Below are 14670 nucleotides of genomic sequence, written 5' to 3' on the forward strand. Positions count from 1 at the left end.
TCCCAGTATAGTATTTTTTTTTAGGAACACGTTTTGTTGGGAAAGCTTAAAATATTTACCGAACACCTTAATTTTTTAATAATCGACATTAAATCAAGTAAAAAGTTATTTTGTTGCTAAATAATTAGATCTTTAATTAAAGTATTTATTTTTTTAGGCAATCTTTAAAATAGATACTTATTATTAACTTAATTTTTTCTAAAATTGACAACAAATTCAGTAAAAAGTTATTTTGTTGTTAAAATTGCAAAACAAATTTAGCTATTGCATAATCAAATCTTTCTATTTTTTCTCATATAACAAAAAAATAAATAAATAGATAAAAATAAAATAAACGGTCATTATTGGAATTTATTGATAATAATAATAAAAAAACGCACACACAAAAACCCCATCAAAGGAATACGACAAGCATAACACAAGAGAGAGAGTGTTTGTATTTTTTGTGTGTTTTTTCTTTCTCTCTGTAAACTCTCTCACTCAATTTTAGAGCTTAACACAGAAACCTTTCCGATTAAGCAAACCCTTTTTTCTCTCTCTAAAATCTCGCAACCCCATTTTCTTGATTCACTTCACTCCCTCAAAAAACCCTCAAATCCATTCACATTTTAACATTTCCATTTTTAGCCATTATTCATTCTAGTTCTTTTACAAAAAGCTTAAATTTTTACTTTTAAGGCTACCCATTTGGTAGTGATTTGCATTCAAGTTTTGGTTCTTTTAGATTTTTTTTAGGTCAAAGATGTTCACTCAAGGACTTGACCCAAATGCTCTTCGATGGGTTAAAGAGGTATATAATCTTCACTCATTGCGGTTTTTTTTTTCTTCTAATTTTTTAATTTCCTTTTTGGTATATCAAAATGGGTTTATCTTAATTATCCTTAACAGTTATAAAGTTATGATTTTTCTTTTGTTTTGTTGGTGATTGTATTAATGTGATGAAATTAGAAATATTTAAGTTTTTTTTTTTTTGGTTTTTTTGTTGAATTATGCTAACACTGCATTTGAGTTCATACTAATGTTTATGAAATTCTAATTCTAATTTTGGTTTTGTTTTGATTTTGTGTTTGGTTTGTTAATTTAGAAGGAAGTGCCATTCTCAAACCCTGCAATGAGATCTCGAAATGATCTTGGTAATGGAATGAAGAGTGGCAGTGGAAGAGGGTTTGGGTTACCACCACCATCAAAATTCAGAAGTGGCCATCTTCCTGCTAATGCTTTCCCTGTATCAGTTGAGACATTCGACAGTGGGTCGAATACTGATATGGATGCCAGCGTTGATTCGGAGGAAGAAGTTTATAGTGGGAGGTATTCATTGGATTCATCACCACAAAACAGTAGAATCCCCGATGGTTCTTCTGGGAGATATGGGAACGTTGTTCAGATGCCACGATCACAATATGCGAGTGATTATGCATTCTCTGATGTTAGTTCATCGAGAGAAACATTGTCTGGAAGACAAAGAATGGGGAGGGATCCGGTGATGAGGGGTGCTGCTAATGTAAGGCAGAGTGGTTTCACAGAGGATGAATCATCGGATTCGGCAGCTAGCTCAGAATTCTCTTCCACACAAGTTGGAAGTAGTATCAATGGCACTCTTCCAAAAAGTAGGTCTTATATGTCAGCAGGGTATGCTTCTAGTGTACCTTCAAGGATGAATGTGCAAAGTTCTGCAGAAAAGGTCCGAAAATATCCTAATATGTTTTCTACAATTATTTTCTTCTCAATTTTGGTTTTTAAGCACTTGCTACTAGTACTATGTAGCACTGACACTTATCGAAGGTGTGTCTGAGAGTGACACCACCACATGTGGTTACATTCAAATAGTTTACTTTCCCAAACACTTACTGGTGTAAGTGTCAGTGTTGTGTCCAATGTAGGCATGTCCGACACAAGTCAAGCTCCGACATTGACATGACACCAACACATGTGTTAACCACATTCAAATATTTCACTTTCTCAAATTACTACTGTTGCTGACATGTCAGTGTTGTTTGGTGTTGGTTTTTGTGCTTTATAGATGAAGCATCTAGGCTGGCAGAAGTTAGTCTAACCTGTGATTTGTGCTTTGAAAATCTGCAGAATGGAAGATTATCTGATGACGAGGACGAAGACGTTCCGAGTGCACCCCCGTTTTGTGGTTCTACTCAAGAGATAAGACAAGCTACTGAGGAAATTCCAACTTCTGCAATCCGTAGTACTCCAAGTAAATCAGGATCAAGTACTTTGAAATCTGCATCCAGGGATAAGTTTGAGAACCATGGCAACGCAAGCTCTGAACAATTTGTTAGGTTAGTATATATTTGATAGAATTAGTATTAACCTTCTCAAAACATGCATGACATCTTAATCGCACCACATATATAAATGTATAGTAATAGTAATTTAATTCAGTTAGATATCATCTTAATCTTGATGTATATGTGTTCGCAGAACTGCTACTGGTTCAGAGGCCGGTGCATCTTCAAATCCACAACCACCTCGCCTTCCAACATTTCATGCAAGGTATCAATATCCCAATTCTTGTTTGTGCTGAATATTTTTCTCCTTATAAATATGCTAATATAACTACATAATTTCATTTCAGTGCTCTTGGACCATGGCATGCAGTAATTGCATATGATGCTTGTGCGCGTCTGTGCCTTCATGCTTGGGCAATGCAGTGCATGGAAGCTCCTATGTTTTTGGAAAATGAATGTTCTTTACTAAGGGATGCATTTGGGTGAGTTAAGACTTGAGACTCTTCAGTCTCTACTCTATTATTTTTCTTCTTCGAGTGTTATTATTGATGTAATTAATTCCTATATTTGTAGATTGCGACAAGTGCTACTTCAACCAGAAGAGGAGCTACTGGTGAAACGCAATGCAGAGCTTTCGAGTGAGGGTGTTGCACCTAAACCGAAAAAACTTATTGGCAAGATGAAGGTGCAAGGTACATTCTTGTGTTATTTTTTACTATTCAAATTATTTAACTTCTCCATGCCAGTCTTTAGAGGCGTTCTTCACTTTTGCAGTGCGGAAAGTCAAAACAGGTCTCGACCCTCCTACTGGCTGTAACATGTCATCAATAATGACAAACAAAGTTAAGATGGAATCTGTGCGACACCACTTCTCCAATTTACAGTCAAAACTATCTTCTGGATGGCACGCTCTTAGGAAAGTTCGATTTGTACCACATATGCCTGCAAATGGTTCTTTGACACATAAAAGTTTGGCATATGTGCATGCTAGCACACGCTATATACAGCAAGTCTCTGGACTCCTGAAAGTTGGTGTAACGACTTTACGGAACAGTTCATCCTCTTATGAAGCCGTGCAAGGTATGTGAAAATGCACTCTTTATTATAATTACTCATTTTCACTATCCATGCATTAAGGGGAAAATTGTAGGAAACAAACTATTTTCTCTCAATATTTGAATTATGATTATTTATAAAATAATAACTATTTTTTCACTTATTTAGATTTTAACTGATTTCATTCTATCTTATTTTCTGCCTATGTATATCATCAGAGACATTCTCGTGTTTCTTAAGACTGAAAAGCACAGTTGAAGAAGATGCCATTAGGTTGCAGCCTGGATCTAGTGAAGTCCATATGTTGTAAGTTATTATCTTTTCAGTCTTTCTAATCTTTCACGACTACTATGACGCTGGTTGAATATATTCTGACTACCTTTTACAGTTTTCCAGACAGTCTTGGAGATGATTTGCTCGTTGAAGTTCAAGATTCCAAGGGAAAGCATTTTGGCCGAGTTCTTGTCCAAGTGGCTGCTATAGCTGATGATCCGGTAATATTTTTGTATCAATTTTTTTCCAGGAGAGTTATAGTAACTGTCATGAGGAGTGATCAATTATCTGTTCATTCTGAAAACAGACTGACAAAGTACGCTGGTGGCCTATTTACCGTGAGCCAGACCATGAGCTTGTCGGCAAGATTCAACTTTATATAATTTATTCGACAAGTGCAGATGACAATAGTCATCTTAAGGTTAGCTTCTTTGCTAAAGGATGTGTTGTTATCTATGTTCTTTTCGAGTTTCATAATATATTACTCCCTGTCTTATTACATATCATTGTCTCTTGCGATTACAGTGTGGTTCTGTAGCAGAGACTGTTGCATATGACTTGGTTTTAGAAGTTGCAATGAAAGTTCAGGGCTTTCAGCAAAGGAACCTATTATTACACGGTCCATGGAAATGGCTCTTGACAGAGTTTGCTTCATATTATGGTGTATCTGAGATTTATACCAAGCTGAGGTAATGAGAAGTTGATCTTCTGTTTTCTGCAGAAATGTTTAATTTATTAAACTTTATCTAAACTATTGCATTAGCCGTGTTCATAATGTTCTTGTCTTCTGTTTAAATAGGTACCTATCCTATGTCATGGATGTTGCTACACCAACAGCAGACTGTCTTAACTTGGTATATAATCTGTTGGCACCTGTTGTCATGAAGGGAAATAGCAAGACTTCTTTAAGCCACCAGGAGGTATCATCGACATCTCTTTCATTCAAACGATAACTTAGATTGATTAATGCTTTCCACTTTTGTACTTTCTTTTTATTTCTTTTGTAAGATTGACTATGGGCCTGTTACATACTATAAAAAAAATTGATTTTGATATTGAATAATTAGAGATTAAATTTTAACAGATTTTTAAAAACGCAGCAACTATTGTGTTTGTTTATACAGAAAAAAAAAAAAAAGCAAATTTTTACAAAAATACATAGCATACGGGCTCTATGTGCTAGAATATACTATCTTCTGTTGGAATTTATTTACTTCCAAATAGGTTGGCTTATTTGTCATATCTAATACAGTTTAATTGAACATCTTATCAGAACCGAATACTAGGAGAGACCAAGGATGAAATTGAACAGATACTCACACTTACTTTTGAGAATTACAAGTCACTTGATGAATCATCTTTCTCTGGTATTGTGGAGGTTTTCAGACCAGCATCTGGTCATACAGCCCCTGCCTTGGAACCTGCTGTGAAACTTTACAAGCTTCTTCACGATATCTTATCTCCTGAGGCCCAAACTAGTTTCTGTCATTATTTCCAGGTTAGCGAAACTTGAGTTTTCTATGATGATGATGATGACTGCTAATTGAATATATTTTGCTTAATTGACGGCCAATATTTTTCTCAGGTTGCGGCAAAAAAGAGGGCTAGAAGGCACCTGTCTGATACAGATGAATATATTACACAGAATAATGAAGGCTGTTTGATGGATCCGATGACTATGTCTACTGCTTACCAGAAAATGAAAACTCTATGCATAAATCTTAGGAATGAGATCTATACTGATATACAGATTCATAATCAAAATATACTTCCTAGGTATTATTCATTTCTCGAATTATCTTGTTACATTTTGAACTTATTTCTTCCCTTATGTGGAAGTGTTTTTGTGTATAATTTGTCAAGCTACTATTATTATTGTTTAATGGTTCTAATATGACTGGTTTAATATTTTCCACAGCTTTGTAGACCTTCCAAACCTTTCTGCTTCCATATACAGCACAGAGCTTTGCAATAGATTACGAGCCTTCCTCATATCTTGTCCGCCGACAGGACCATCATCACCAGTAGCAGAACTTGTTATTGCTACATCAGATTTTCAAAGAGATCTGTCAGGCTGGAATATCAAGTAAGTGATATAGCTATACTAGTGTTAGCATGTGACTAGGAGCATAGCCATAATTGTGTAGTCAAGTCTTACTTATTTTATATCTTTCTTAGTCCTATCAAAGGTGGAGTGGATGCAAAAGAGTTGTTCCATTTATATATTCTTGTTTGGATCCAAGATAAACGTCTATCTTTGCTCGAGTCATGCAAATTAGATAAGGTACATTTTTTCATCATTGCTAGTTTTTTATAATCCCCATTGTTGATCAGTGTTTAGAAGAACCTTTTGAAGGGTTTTTTTAAATTAATCATGTGTTGGACAGCATCCCTTTAAGTGGTAAATTGTCTTGTATTGACAAGTATGTCTAAATGCTTTGTTTTGCAGGTGAAATGGTCTGGGGTTAGAACACAACATTCTACTACTCCCTTTGTTGATGACATGTATGAGCGGCTGAAAGAGACATTGACAGACTATGAGGTCATCATTTGCCGCTGGCCGGAATATACCTTGGTTCTAGAAAATGTATGTCTGATCTTATTATACTTTCCCCGTTCTTAATTTTTCTTTTACTCTTGAATTTTAGATGTTGCCAAATTCTATTTTTTTGCTACCATCGTATTTAGTCAATTTTAACAACTAATAAGAATATATTTTTATTTGGAATTAGTCAAATAGCAGCTATTGCGGCACTATAGTGTTGTACGTATAGCGTAGCGGAATTTTAAACAAACTGATATTTTGCATTATTAACATTTGAGTGTTTGACAGTACTAGAGTAAATAAAATTAAAAATACAACCATTAGAGAGAAAGTTTGTGCTACTTTGTGGTCTCATTTTATGTGGTCTGGACATGTGTAGAAAAACTTTTAGATACATTGGTAAATAGAATTTGAAATACAATCCTCAGAGAAAATGTGTGCTACTTCGTGGTCTCATTAGAGAGAAAGTTTGTGCTACTTTGTGGTCTCATTTTATGTGGTCTGGACATGTGTAGAAAAACTTTTAGATGCATTGGTAAATAGAATTTGAAATACAATCCTCAGAGAGAAAATGTGTGCTACTTGGTCGTCTCGTTTTAGGTGGTCTGGACATGTGTAGAAAAACTTGAAGCATTGGTAAATAGAATTCGAAATACAATCATTAGAGAGAAAATGTGTGCTACTTCGTGGTCTCATTTTAGGTGGTCTGGACGCGTGTAGAAAAACTTTTAGAAGCATTGGTAAAGAGAATTGATAAGATGAAGGATAGTTCAATAGTTAGTGAGAAAAATGGATATCAAGAAAAACTGAAGGCCAAACAATTAAGTTTAGAGGTAACCTATCTTTAGACACAATACATGACAAAACATGATGATATTGTTTGATTCATGTCGCCGGTCCTGTCTAGTGGGAAAAATGCTTTGGTGGTTTTTGTTATTTATCTACTATTAGAACCTTGAGAAAGTCGTTAGTTCAATTTTAAACTCATGCATTTTAACATGTCTGTAATCTATTCTATAAACAAAATACCTATCATAACTTCATAAGTAATCTAAAAAGCCATTGGTTTTATTAAAACGGGACTTTCATCAATACCAGAATTTTTTCTCTTGAGCCTCAATGTAATAGAATATTTCATATTTATATTGCGTAGGCTTGATGAATGAGTTAATAGCTGATTTTCGTTTCTGTAAAATGATAACAGGCAATAGCTGATATTGAGAAGGCGATTGTGGAAGCTTTAGATAAACAATATGCTGATGTATTAGCTCCTATTAAAGAAAGCATGACTCCAAAGAAATTTGGGCTTAAATATGTCCAGAAGCTTGCCAAACGGTCTACATGCGCCTATGTGGTTCCTGATGAGGTGAGCTGATTTCTGAAAAAAAATAGATGTTCTTTTGGATAACACTTTGTTTCAAACAATTAAAACTTATGTCACCTTTTGTCAGGTTGGAATTCTTTTAAATTCCTTGAAGAGAATGCTCGACATCTTACGTCCTAGGATTGAATCACAGTTCAAATCATGGGGTTCTTGCTTGCCAAATGCTGGAAACACAGCACCTGGTGAGCGACTTAGCGAAGTGACAGTGATGCTGAGAGCAAAGTTCAGAAACTACCTGCAGGCTATTGTGGAGAAACTTGTGGAGAATGTTAGTATCTTTTGTAAAACAAATTTATTGTTGTTAAGGACCCTTGGTAATTTAAGAGTTGTGCTAAGGACCAGTGTTGTCAAATAGTGGGGCCAGTGTCCAAATTTGAACAAACCAGTGTTGTCCTATAGTGGCGCTATAGCGTAGATGAATTCAAACAAACTGCTATTTTCTGCAATCTGCGATTGACAAAACTGCTAAGGACACCGAGCCAAACACCTGTGTGTATGTATATACATATAGAGTGTAAATTTCGAAGTGTGATAAACTACTGCAGTCACGACATTTATGCACACGTCACTTTCTCCGTAGTATTTTGAAATTCGCTATAAAAGTATTTTCTTCATATTTATGCAGCGTCCCTGATATGCATCTTTTATTTTGTTTATTCTGTTGCAGACAAAGTTACAGAATGCTACAAAATTAAAAAAGATTCTTCAAGATTCAAAGGAAACTGTGGTAGAGTCTGATTTAAAAAGTAGAATGCAGCCACTGAAAGAGCAGTTAGCTAGTACCATAATTCACCTTCACACGATCTGTGCAACTCATGTTTTCATTGCCATCTGTCGAGGTTATTGGGATCGAATGGGACAGGTAACTTTATATTTTCTGTATTTCTTTACCTTGCCTTGTATAGCATCTTTGGATTTAATGATTTTTATGGAAAATTTGCTTTTTCAATAGGATTTTGATTATAAAGTGGACACAATCAATTAATCCAGATATAGTTTATAAAGATCTCAGAATCTGGAATATTAACTCATATATATAATTCCTTATTTAACAGGAAATTTTGAGTTTCTTGGAGAACAGAAAAGAGAATAGATCATGGTACAAGGGTTCAAGGGTGGCTGTTTCTGTAAGTAGCAACCTCTCACCTTAATTACTAATAGTCATTTTAATGTGAACAATGTAATGAAGAATGACAGATTTTAAAAAAAATGAGATTTAAAAAAAAAAAAAAGTCATTTATTGTGTAGTTATAATTTTAATAAAGATTTTTTATACCCTAAGATGAACTTGTTTAAAACTTATTTGAATTTTTCTTATGACATAAGTACATGTGTAAGTGTTTGAAAAACCTTATGAAAATAGTTTATGACTTATTGATAAGTTGGTTTCAGCTCATTTCAACAAATTCCTCTTGATAGCTTATGAAAATAATGGCTTATGATATATGTCCATAAGATTTTTTAGCTCATCTCAATAAACTTCCCCAGTTCCCTAGATAGCCTATGAAAATTACTTCCAATTTTATATGAAAATAGTGTAACCACATTTCACAAGTGTTTGATTAAGTCATTTATCGAAACACAATTTTATTAATGCACTTAAGCTATTTAGTCAACACACGCTCTTGGCATATTTTGTTAAAAGTTGCATATTTACATTTGTAAGAGCCTAGTGGTTTCTGACATGAAGGCATGTATATGCAGGTTCTAGATGATACATTTGCCTCACAGATGCAACAGCTTCTAGGAAATGCATTACAAGAGAAAGACATGGAGGCACCAAGATGCATCATGGAAGTTCGTTCTATGCTATGTAAAGATGCTCCTAATCACAAGGACAACAGTTTTTACTATTAGGCTAATCAATACACATGTAAATAATATGATGATGAGAGAATTATGGGGTTAAAATGATGATAACAATCAATCAAATGGATCGCACCAATTTTTGTAGCATGAGTAAGCAACTTAACTGCTCCTAGGAACAAGATTCATATGCTCTTTACTTAGTAGGAGATGAGAAAAAAATAGCTGACGTTTTCTAATATTGTTATATACACAAAATTGCTATTCATTGCAATACATTGGTAGGAATATATAGTTTCATTAGTTTTTTCCATTCTATTAATGACATCTCTTGCTCTTTTTGGTTATGCATATATAGTTTAATAGTAAAAGATTCTTTGTTTTGATGGTTTATTGATCATCTCATTTATCTCAGAACTAACAACTATTCCTTCAATTTCATTGTTATGTGTCTCATTTGTATCTCATATAAGTTACGGACTGATATGTGGAACAAGAAGTTTAGAAACATTCAAACTTGAAGATAAATATTTTCTAGACTTCTTGAAAGATAGCACATAGGTTAATCTGAGTATGATACGGTTTGTATTGTTTGAATCCAAATATACCTGCATAAGGAAATTGTGTTCAACAGTTAAATAGATGACATTAAAAACAAGCATTCTAAAATTACATGATCTATTTCAACCAAGTTATTCTATTCAAGAATCAAACTCGGGTTCTTTCGAATCAACCGTCCATTGGTAAAACTCATTAGGCACAAATAGTCATGATGAGGTTATTTAACATAGAAATGAAGTGGGTGAGACGAAATAGCTAGTTGTCACAAAAATAAATAAATAGAGAAAGCAACATAGCACTGGGACTGAATAGTGAAAGGTTATGTTTGAGGCTTGAATAGTGAATCTGAATTGCACTCGGAATTTTTGAATAGAGATATTTACAAGATCGAAATCAAACTACATTTAGATCAATTGATCTGTGGTGCAAACAAATTGAAACTATACATCAAACTGGACTGGAAAGCCAAACTGAATTGCAGCAGCACAAGCAAAGTACAACAGTTAAATTACTATATCACAATGTTTCTCCAAGCTGCATTGACATATCAGAGTAGCTTTGATATCACTTGACAAGAAGTCCAGAATGCTTTAGTTGCAGCCCTTAGAATAACAGGGTTTTGATATATTCTGTCAAGAATGAAAATTTCAATTAATAAATATTAATGAAATTGTTAACTAAGGCTATATGTTGGGGAGTTAAGATTGGAAAGGAAAGGGGGATACCAATTTTTCAGTTCTAAATTAAAACATAATTATTTTGTCAAAAAAAAAAATTAAAACATAATTATAAAATATTTCTAAAATCGATTGAAATCTTATATAGATTTAACTCTCCAAAACTCAAGTCCAAAAAATACCCTAATATTGTTAGGGAAAAAAGGAATTCCAACAACTTCTATTGGCGTGTAAAAACAAGCCAACACTAAACACAGAATTCAGCATCCATCCCAAGACATTATTAAAGACAATAGCTGACTGCATAGGCAAAGCATGCCATATAGCTGTGGTCGGATTGTTCATTGATTAATTCCTCAATATCTAAAGAGAATAAGAGGTGTGTCAGTCACTTACCCAATGGCTGTAGCCCCCCATGATGCAACATTATAAATAACTTTGCTCCCATCCCAGGCCTTTCGAAGTTTTCCCTTTTTCTTTTTAACAGAAAATGTCTTGCTGAGCGCTGAAAAAAAATGGCAAAATAAACTTTCAGAAATCCATTCCGATTTTTTTATCTAACTAGCAATAACTATCTGAACTCTGAAGTAGAGCACAAACATTTATCTGTATAAAAAAAGGTAGCCAAGAATAAGATATCATATTAAGAGGGAAGCAATCAGACTCACCATCCTGGAGTTGACTTGGAGTCAAATCCTGCAAAAAGCAAAGCGATCAATTAGAGAAAGGACAAGCAACGGTAGAAAGTTTGGATAAAACAGATACAGCAAATGCAATATGTTTCATGTTATTGATCACAGTCAAACATAATTAAATTTAAAACCACTTTCTTCACTAGAAGAGAATAATAGAAAGGAACACATGTGATTGTTAGGATACAACTGCCCTCTCTAGCAAGATCATGTGTTTGCAGTTCGCAGAAGAAGGGGGAAGACTCAAGACCCTGTGATCTGTTTCTGGCTAAAAACATAAAAAGAAAATGTTGCAGATTTGGGTCATACCAACTACCAAAAAAGTAAAATAACATGAAAATGAATTAGTTGGGCATAAATAGCCCAATACCCCTCACTCTCTCAACAGAAACAAAGAACCCTAGTTTCCTTTCTTTTTCTCCATCAGCCGCATACCCCCATACTGCAGCAACAGTTCATGGCGCCTTCGCCCTTCTTTTACAAACACACAATCTTGCTAGAAAAAGCATTACTTTCCATTAACACACATCAAAACTATAGAATCAGAGTAGACAAAACACAAAAAATGTGGTTTAAGAATATATGATGAACAATACTCTTGACATCAATTAAAGATTTTAGTAATTTTTAATAACATTAAACAAAGGTAAGACGAACCAAGGAAACAGAAACATTTAAATACCAACTAATTGTTGTGGTTGCTTATAAAGCATTGCAGTATATAGGGCAGGTTAGACAACCTTAGAAAAGGTTAGGTAAGAACAATTTCTCACATTCTTTCAGGAAATTCATAGAATTATTTCTTAGTGTGGACTTTGCAGCTCAACTGACAAGCATATATTTTATCTGTGTTGGTATAACTATTGCAGTCATTCAGACTATACCACAAATCTACCATATACCGCATTGAATTCCCAGGTATGGTGGAACCTCCAGCATCATAACAATGAAGATAAACAATACATACCTTGGTTTTCTTAAGGGATAACAAATATGCAGCCATAAAGCAAGCAATCCCATCCACTATATCATCTTGTCTAACAAGAACATAATCTTCTTCTTCAGAGTCATCACCTTCCCAAAGATCATTCTCACTGATCAAATCCCAAGAATTACCTTCTTCTGCAAAAATCCAAGCAAAATTTAATCTCGTTTCAATCCTAAAACCCAAACAACAAAAATAAATGTTTGAAGCACCGAGCACGAAGATGATTCGTTGCATACCAACTGTGTTCTGATAAACCGACGCCTGTGCACACTCTAACTTCTCAAGGAAATCAGGGCATTCAAGCCTAGATTTGAGCAAGTCACACAACTGCACAAGGGAAAACAAAAAATGACACATTTCGAAAGGTATTAATAATCTCTCTCCAATAATGAAACAACAGCATCAACTAATGCTAATAGATACTTGCATCAGCAATACTATACTACCTCTATCCCTTTAGAAAAATTTCTTCCCCTAAATACAAGCTCAATTTCAAATTACCAGATACTTTGATTCATTATTTTTTTCAAAATACACCCCTAAGTAATAATACTACTAATATCTCTTGGGAGATGAGAAATCAGAGTTGAACATATCTATATACAAAAGGTTATTTTGACTACACACATGCACAAAATGAACACATTAGGCTATGACTGGGATAGACAGCTTAATTGCAGCTTATGTATAAGATCTTACCATGATAAACACTTATGTATAAGCTTACACAAGCACTTATCAGAAGTATAATTTCAAGTCCAAATATAAAAAAAAACTAAAATAAACCTCGTAATCAGAAATTCTGTGAATAGGATTAGATAATTAAAATCAGTAAAATCACAATATGACAGAATATTGGAAACAATTAACCAAGGCAAAGAAAAACAAAATTGAAATTCGACGATTAAAGAGTTACTTACCTGATCAGCTTCTGGATCAGGTCGTGTAGAAGGGAGAGGTTCATCATTAGAAACAGAAACGTCGTCGTCTTCATCGTCATCGGAAGAAGCGTTGATGAGTTCAAGGGCTCGCTGACACTGTTCCAATACGGTTTGTAGGGTTTTTCTCTTGACCCGAACCGGGCTTGGATCGGAGATTATAGCTTCCATTCCGGTTCGGAGAGAAGGAATGAATGAATGAAATTGGATTTGGGAACCCTAGGAAAAGAGAAAGGGGAAAAGAAAAGGAATATTGTTTGTTTTTTTTTTTTTTGTTTAAAGAAGAAGAAGAATTGTCACGTGAGTTTTTAGGCTGAATAGAATGTTGTTGTTGTTGTCGCGTCGCGTGATTGTTTTGGCTTTGTCTGTTCTGTTTCTGTTGTTGTGTTTGTGTTTGCGTTGGAGTGGAGAATGGGACGGGATGAAACAGAGAGAAGATGGCTTGGCTGCCGGGTGCATCCAATCATATTAGTTGCAAATTAACTTTCCAAGGTAAGACTTTCGTGTCTCGGCATTATTTCTTTTTTGAATTAATTTCTGTTTTTTTTTATCTAGGTACTTCTTTTAGTTTTAATTATCGAGTAAACAGTCACATTAGTCCCTGAAAGTGTCATTCGCCGTCAAATAAATCCTTGAAAGAATGAAAAATAAAAAAAACTCCCCGATTGTTAATTCCGTTAGTCAATTTAGTCCAAAACGTAAAAGATATGTTAACTTGTGATGATGTGTCCTATAATATGCTGATGTGGCACTCTGACCAGGATGTTTTATTGATTTGTTGAATTTTTTTTAGTACACTTGGCTTTTATTTTAATTAACATTAATTTAAAAAAGAAAATACAAATAAATTAAAACAAATTCATACTAAAACAAATTCTACTAACTTAGAAATCAAATCTGACACACAAAATCCCTAAAACATCTTAACAAAAGCAGCAACAACAGGGAAACAAAAGAACAAGAACATCATCCGCTTTTGAAGAAATTTTTTGGCTTCTTTACAACTTCCAATCCTGCAAGAATTATCATCTCTAAGAGCATGGCAAACAAGAAGCAAAAATCATCCAAACCTAACAAAAGTTTACAAAATCTAACACAGCTCATCTGGAGAAAAAACCATCCCCAACCCATCTCACCTTCAAACCCAACATAGAAACATGGTTCTGCTCTTCTCATAACCTTCTAACCCAACCTAATTCAAATCCAGAAACAAGAAGAGTCTGAAAGTAACGATGAGAGCGAAAATGTCGTTGTGGACTTCGGTGCTGGAAGTAACGATGCAGATGGTGTGGTTGGGGAAGGAGAAGTCGAGGTCAAATCTCGAGATTCCATAGCGAGATGGAGTAATCAGAATACACAGATATTGTTGGGAAAGAGAAGAGCCCAAAAATCAATTTATTTGAAAGCTCTACCAATCTTCAAACCCAGAAATTGAAATTGAAGCTATGGAAGGTAAATGTTATTCATTGAAGACTAATAAATGTTTTGTAAGTGAGATAGTCAAAATTGA

At 34.4% G+C, this 14670-nt stretch overlaps 2 protein-coding genes across 2 annotated transcripts; one reads left to right on the top strand and one right to left on the bottom strand.

The window, feature by feature from the left end:
• The first annotated feature begins 378 nt into the window (after positions 1-378).
• On the top strand, positions 379-9626 carry LOC123920098. The gene is made up of 22 exons (XM_045972233.1): positions 379-790; positions 1085-1681; positions 2083-2291; positions 2434-2505; positions 2588-2722; positions 2814-2932; positions 3015-3320; positions 3515-3602; positions 3685-3790; positions 3877-3990; positions 4095-4258; positions 4369-4489; positions 4843-5067; positions 5155-5345; positions 5488-5655; positions 5748-5853; positions 6019-6156; positions 7319-7480; positions 7566-7766; positions 8166-8360; positions 8554-8625; positions 9203-9626. The coding sequence occupies exons 1-22, from the start codon at positions 743-745 to the stop codon at positions 9353-9355; spliced, it is 3690 nt and encodes a 1229-aa protein (XP_045828189.1). The 5' UTR covers positions 379-742; the 3' UTR covers positions 9356-9626.
• A 544-nt stretch (positions 9627-10170) lies between these two features.
• On the bottom strand, positions 10171-13629 carry LOC123920099. The gene is made up of 6 exons (XM_045972235.1): positions 13143-13629; positions 12459-12549; positions 12202-12356; positions 11211-11238; positions 10939-11047; positions 10171-10494 (listed from the first exon to the last, which is right to left on the bottom strand). Exons 1-6 carry the CDS (start codon positions 13329-13331, stop codon positions 10413-10415), a joined length of 654 nt encoding a protein of 217 aa, XP_045828191.1. The 5' UTR covers positions 13332-13629; the 3' UTR covers positions 10171-10412.
• Positions 13630-14670: the final 1041 nt, after the last annotated feature.

This window comes from Trifolium pratense, linkage group LG4 (assembly GCF_020283565.1).
Source record: "Trifolium pratense cultivar HEN17-A07 linkage group LG4, ARS_RC_1.1, whole genome shotgun sequence".
In the NCBI taxonomy this organism is placed as follows: domain Eukaryota; kingdom Viridiplantae; phylum Streptophyta; class Magnoliopsida; order Fabales; family Fabaceae; genus Trifolium; species Trifolium pratense.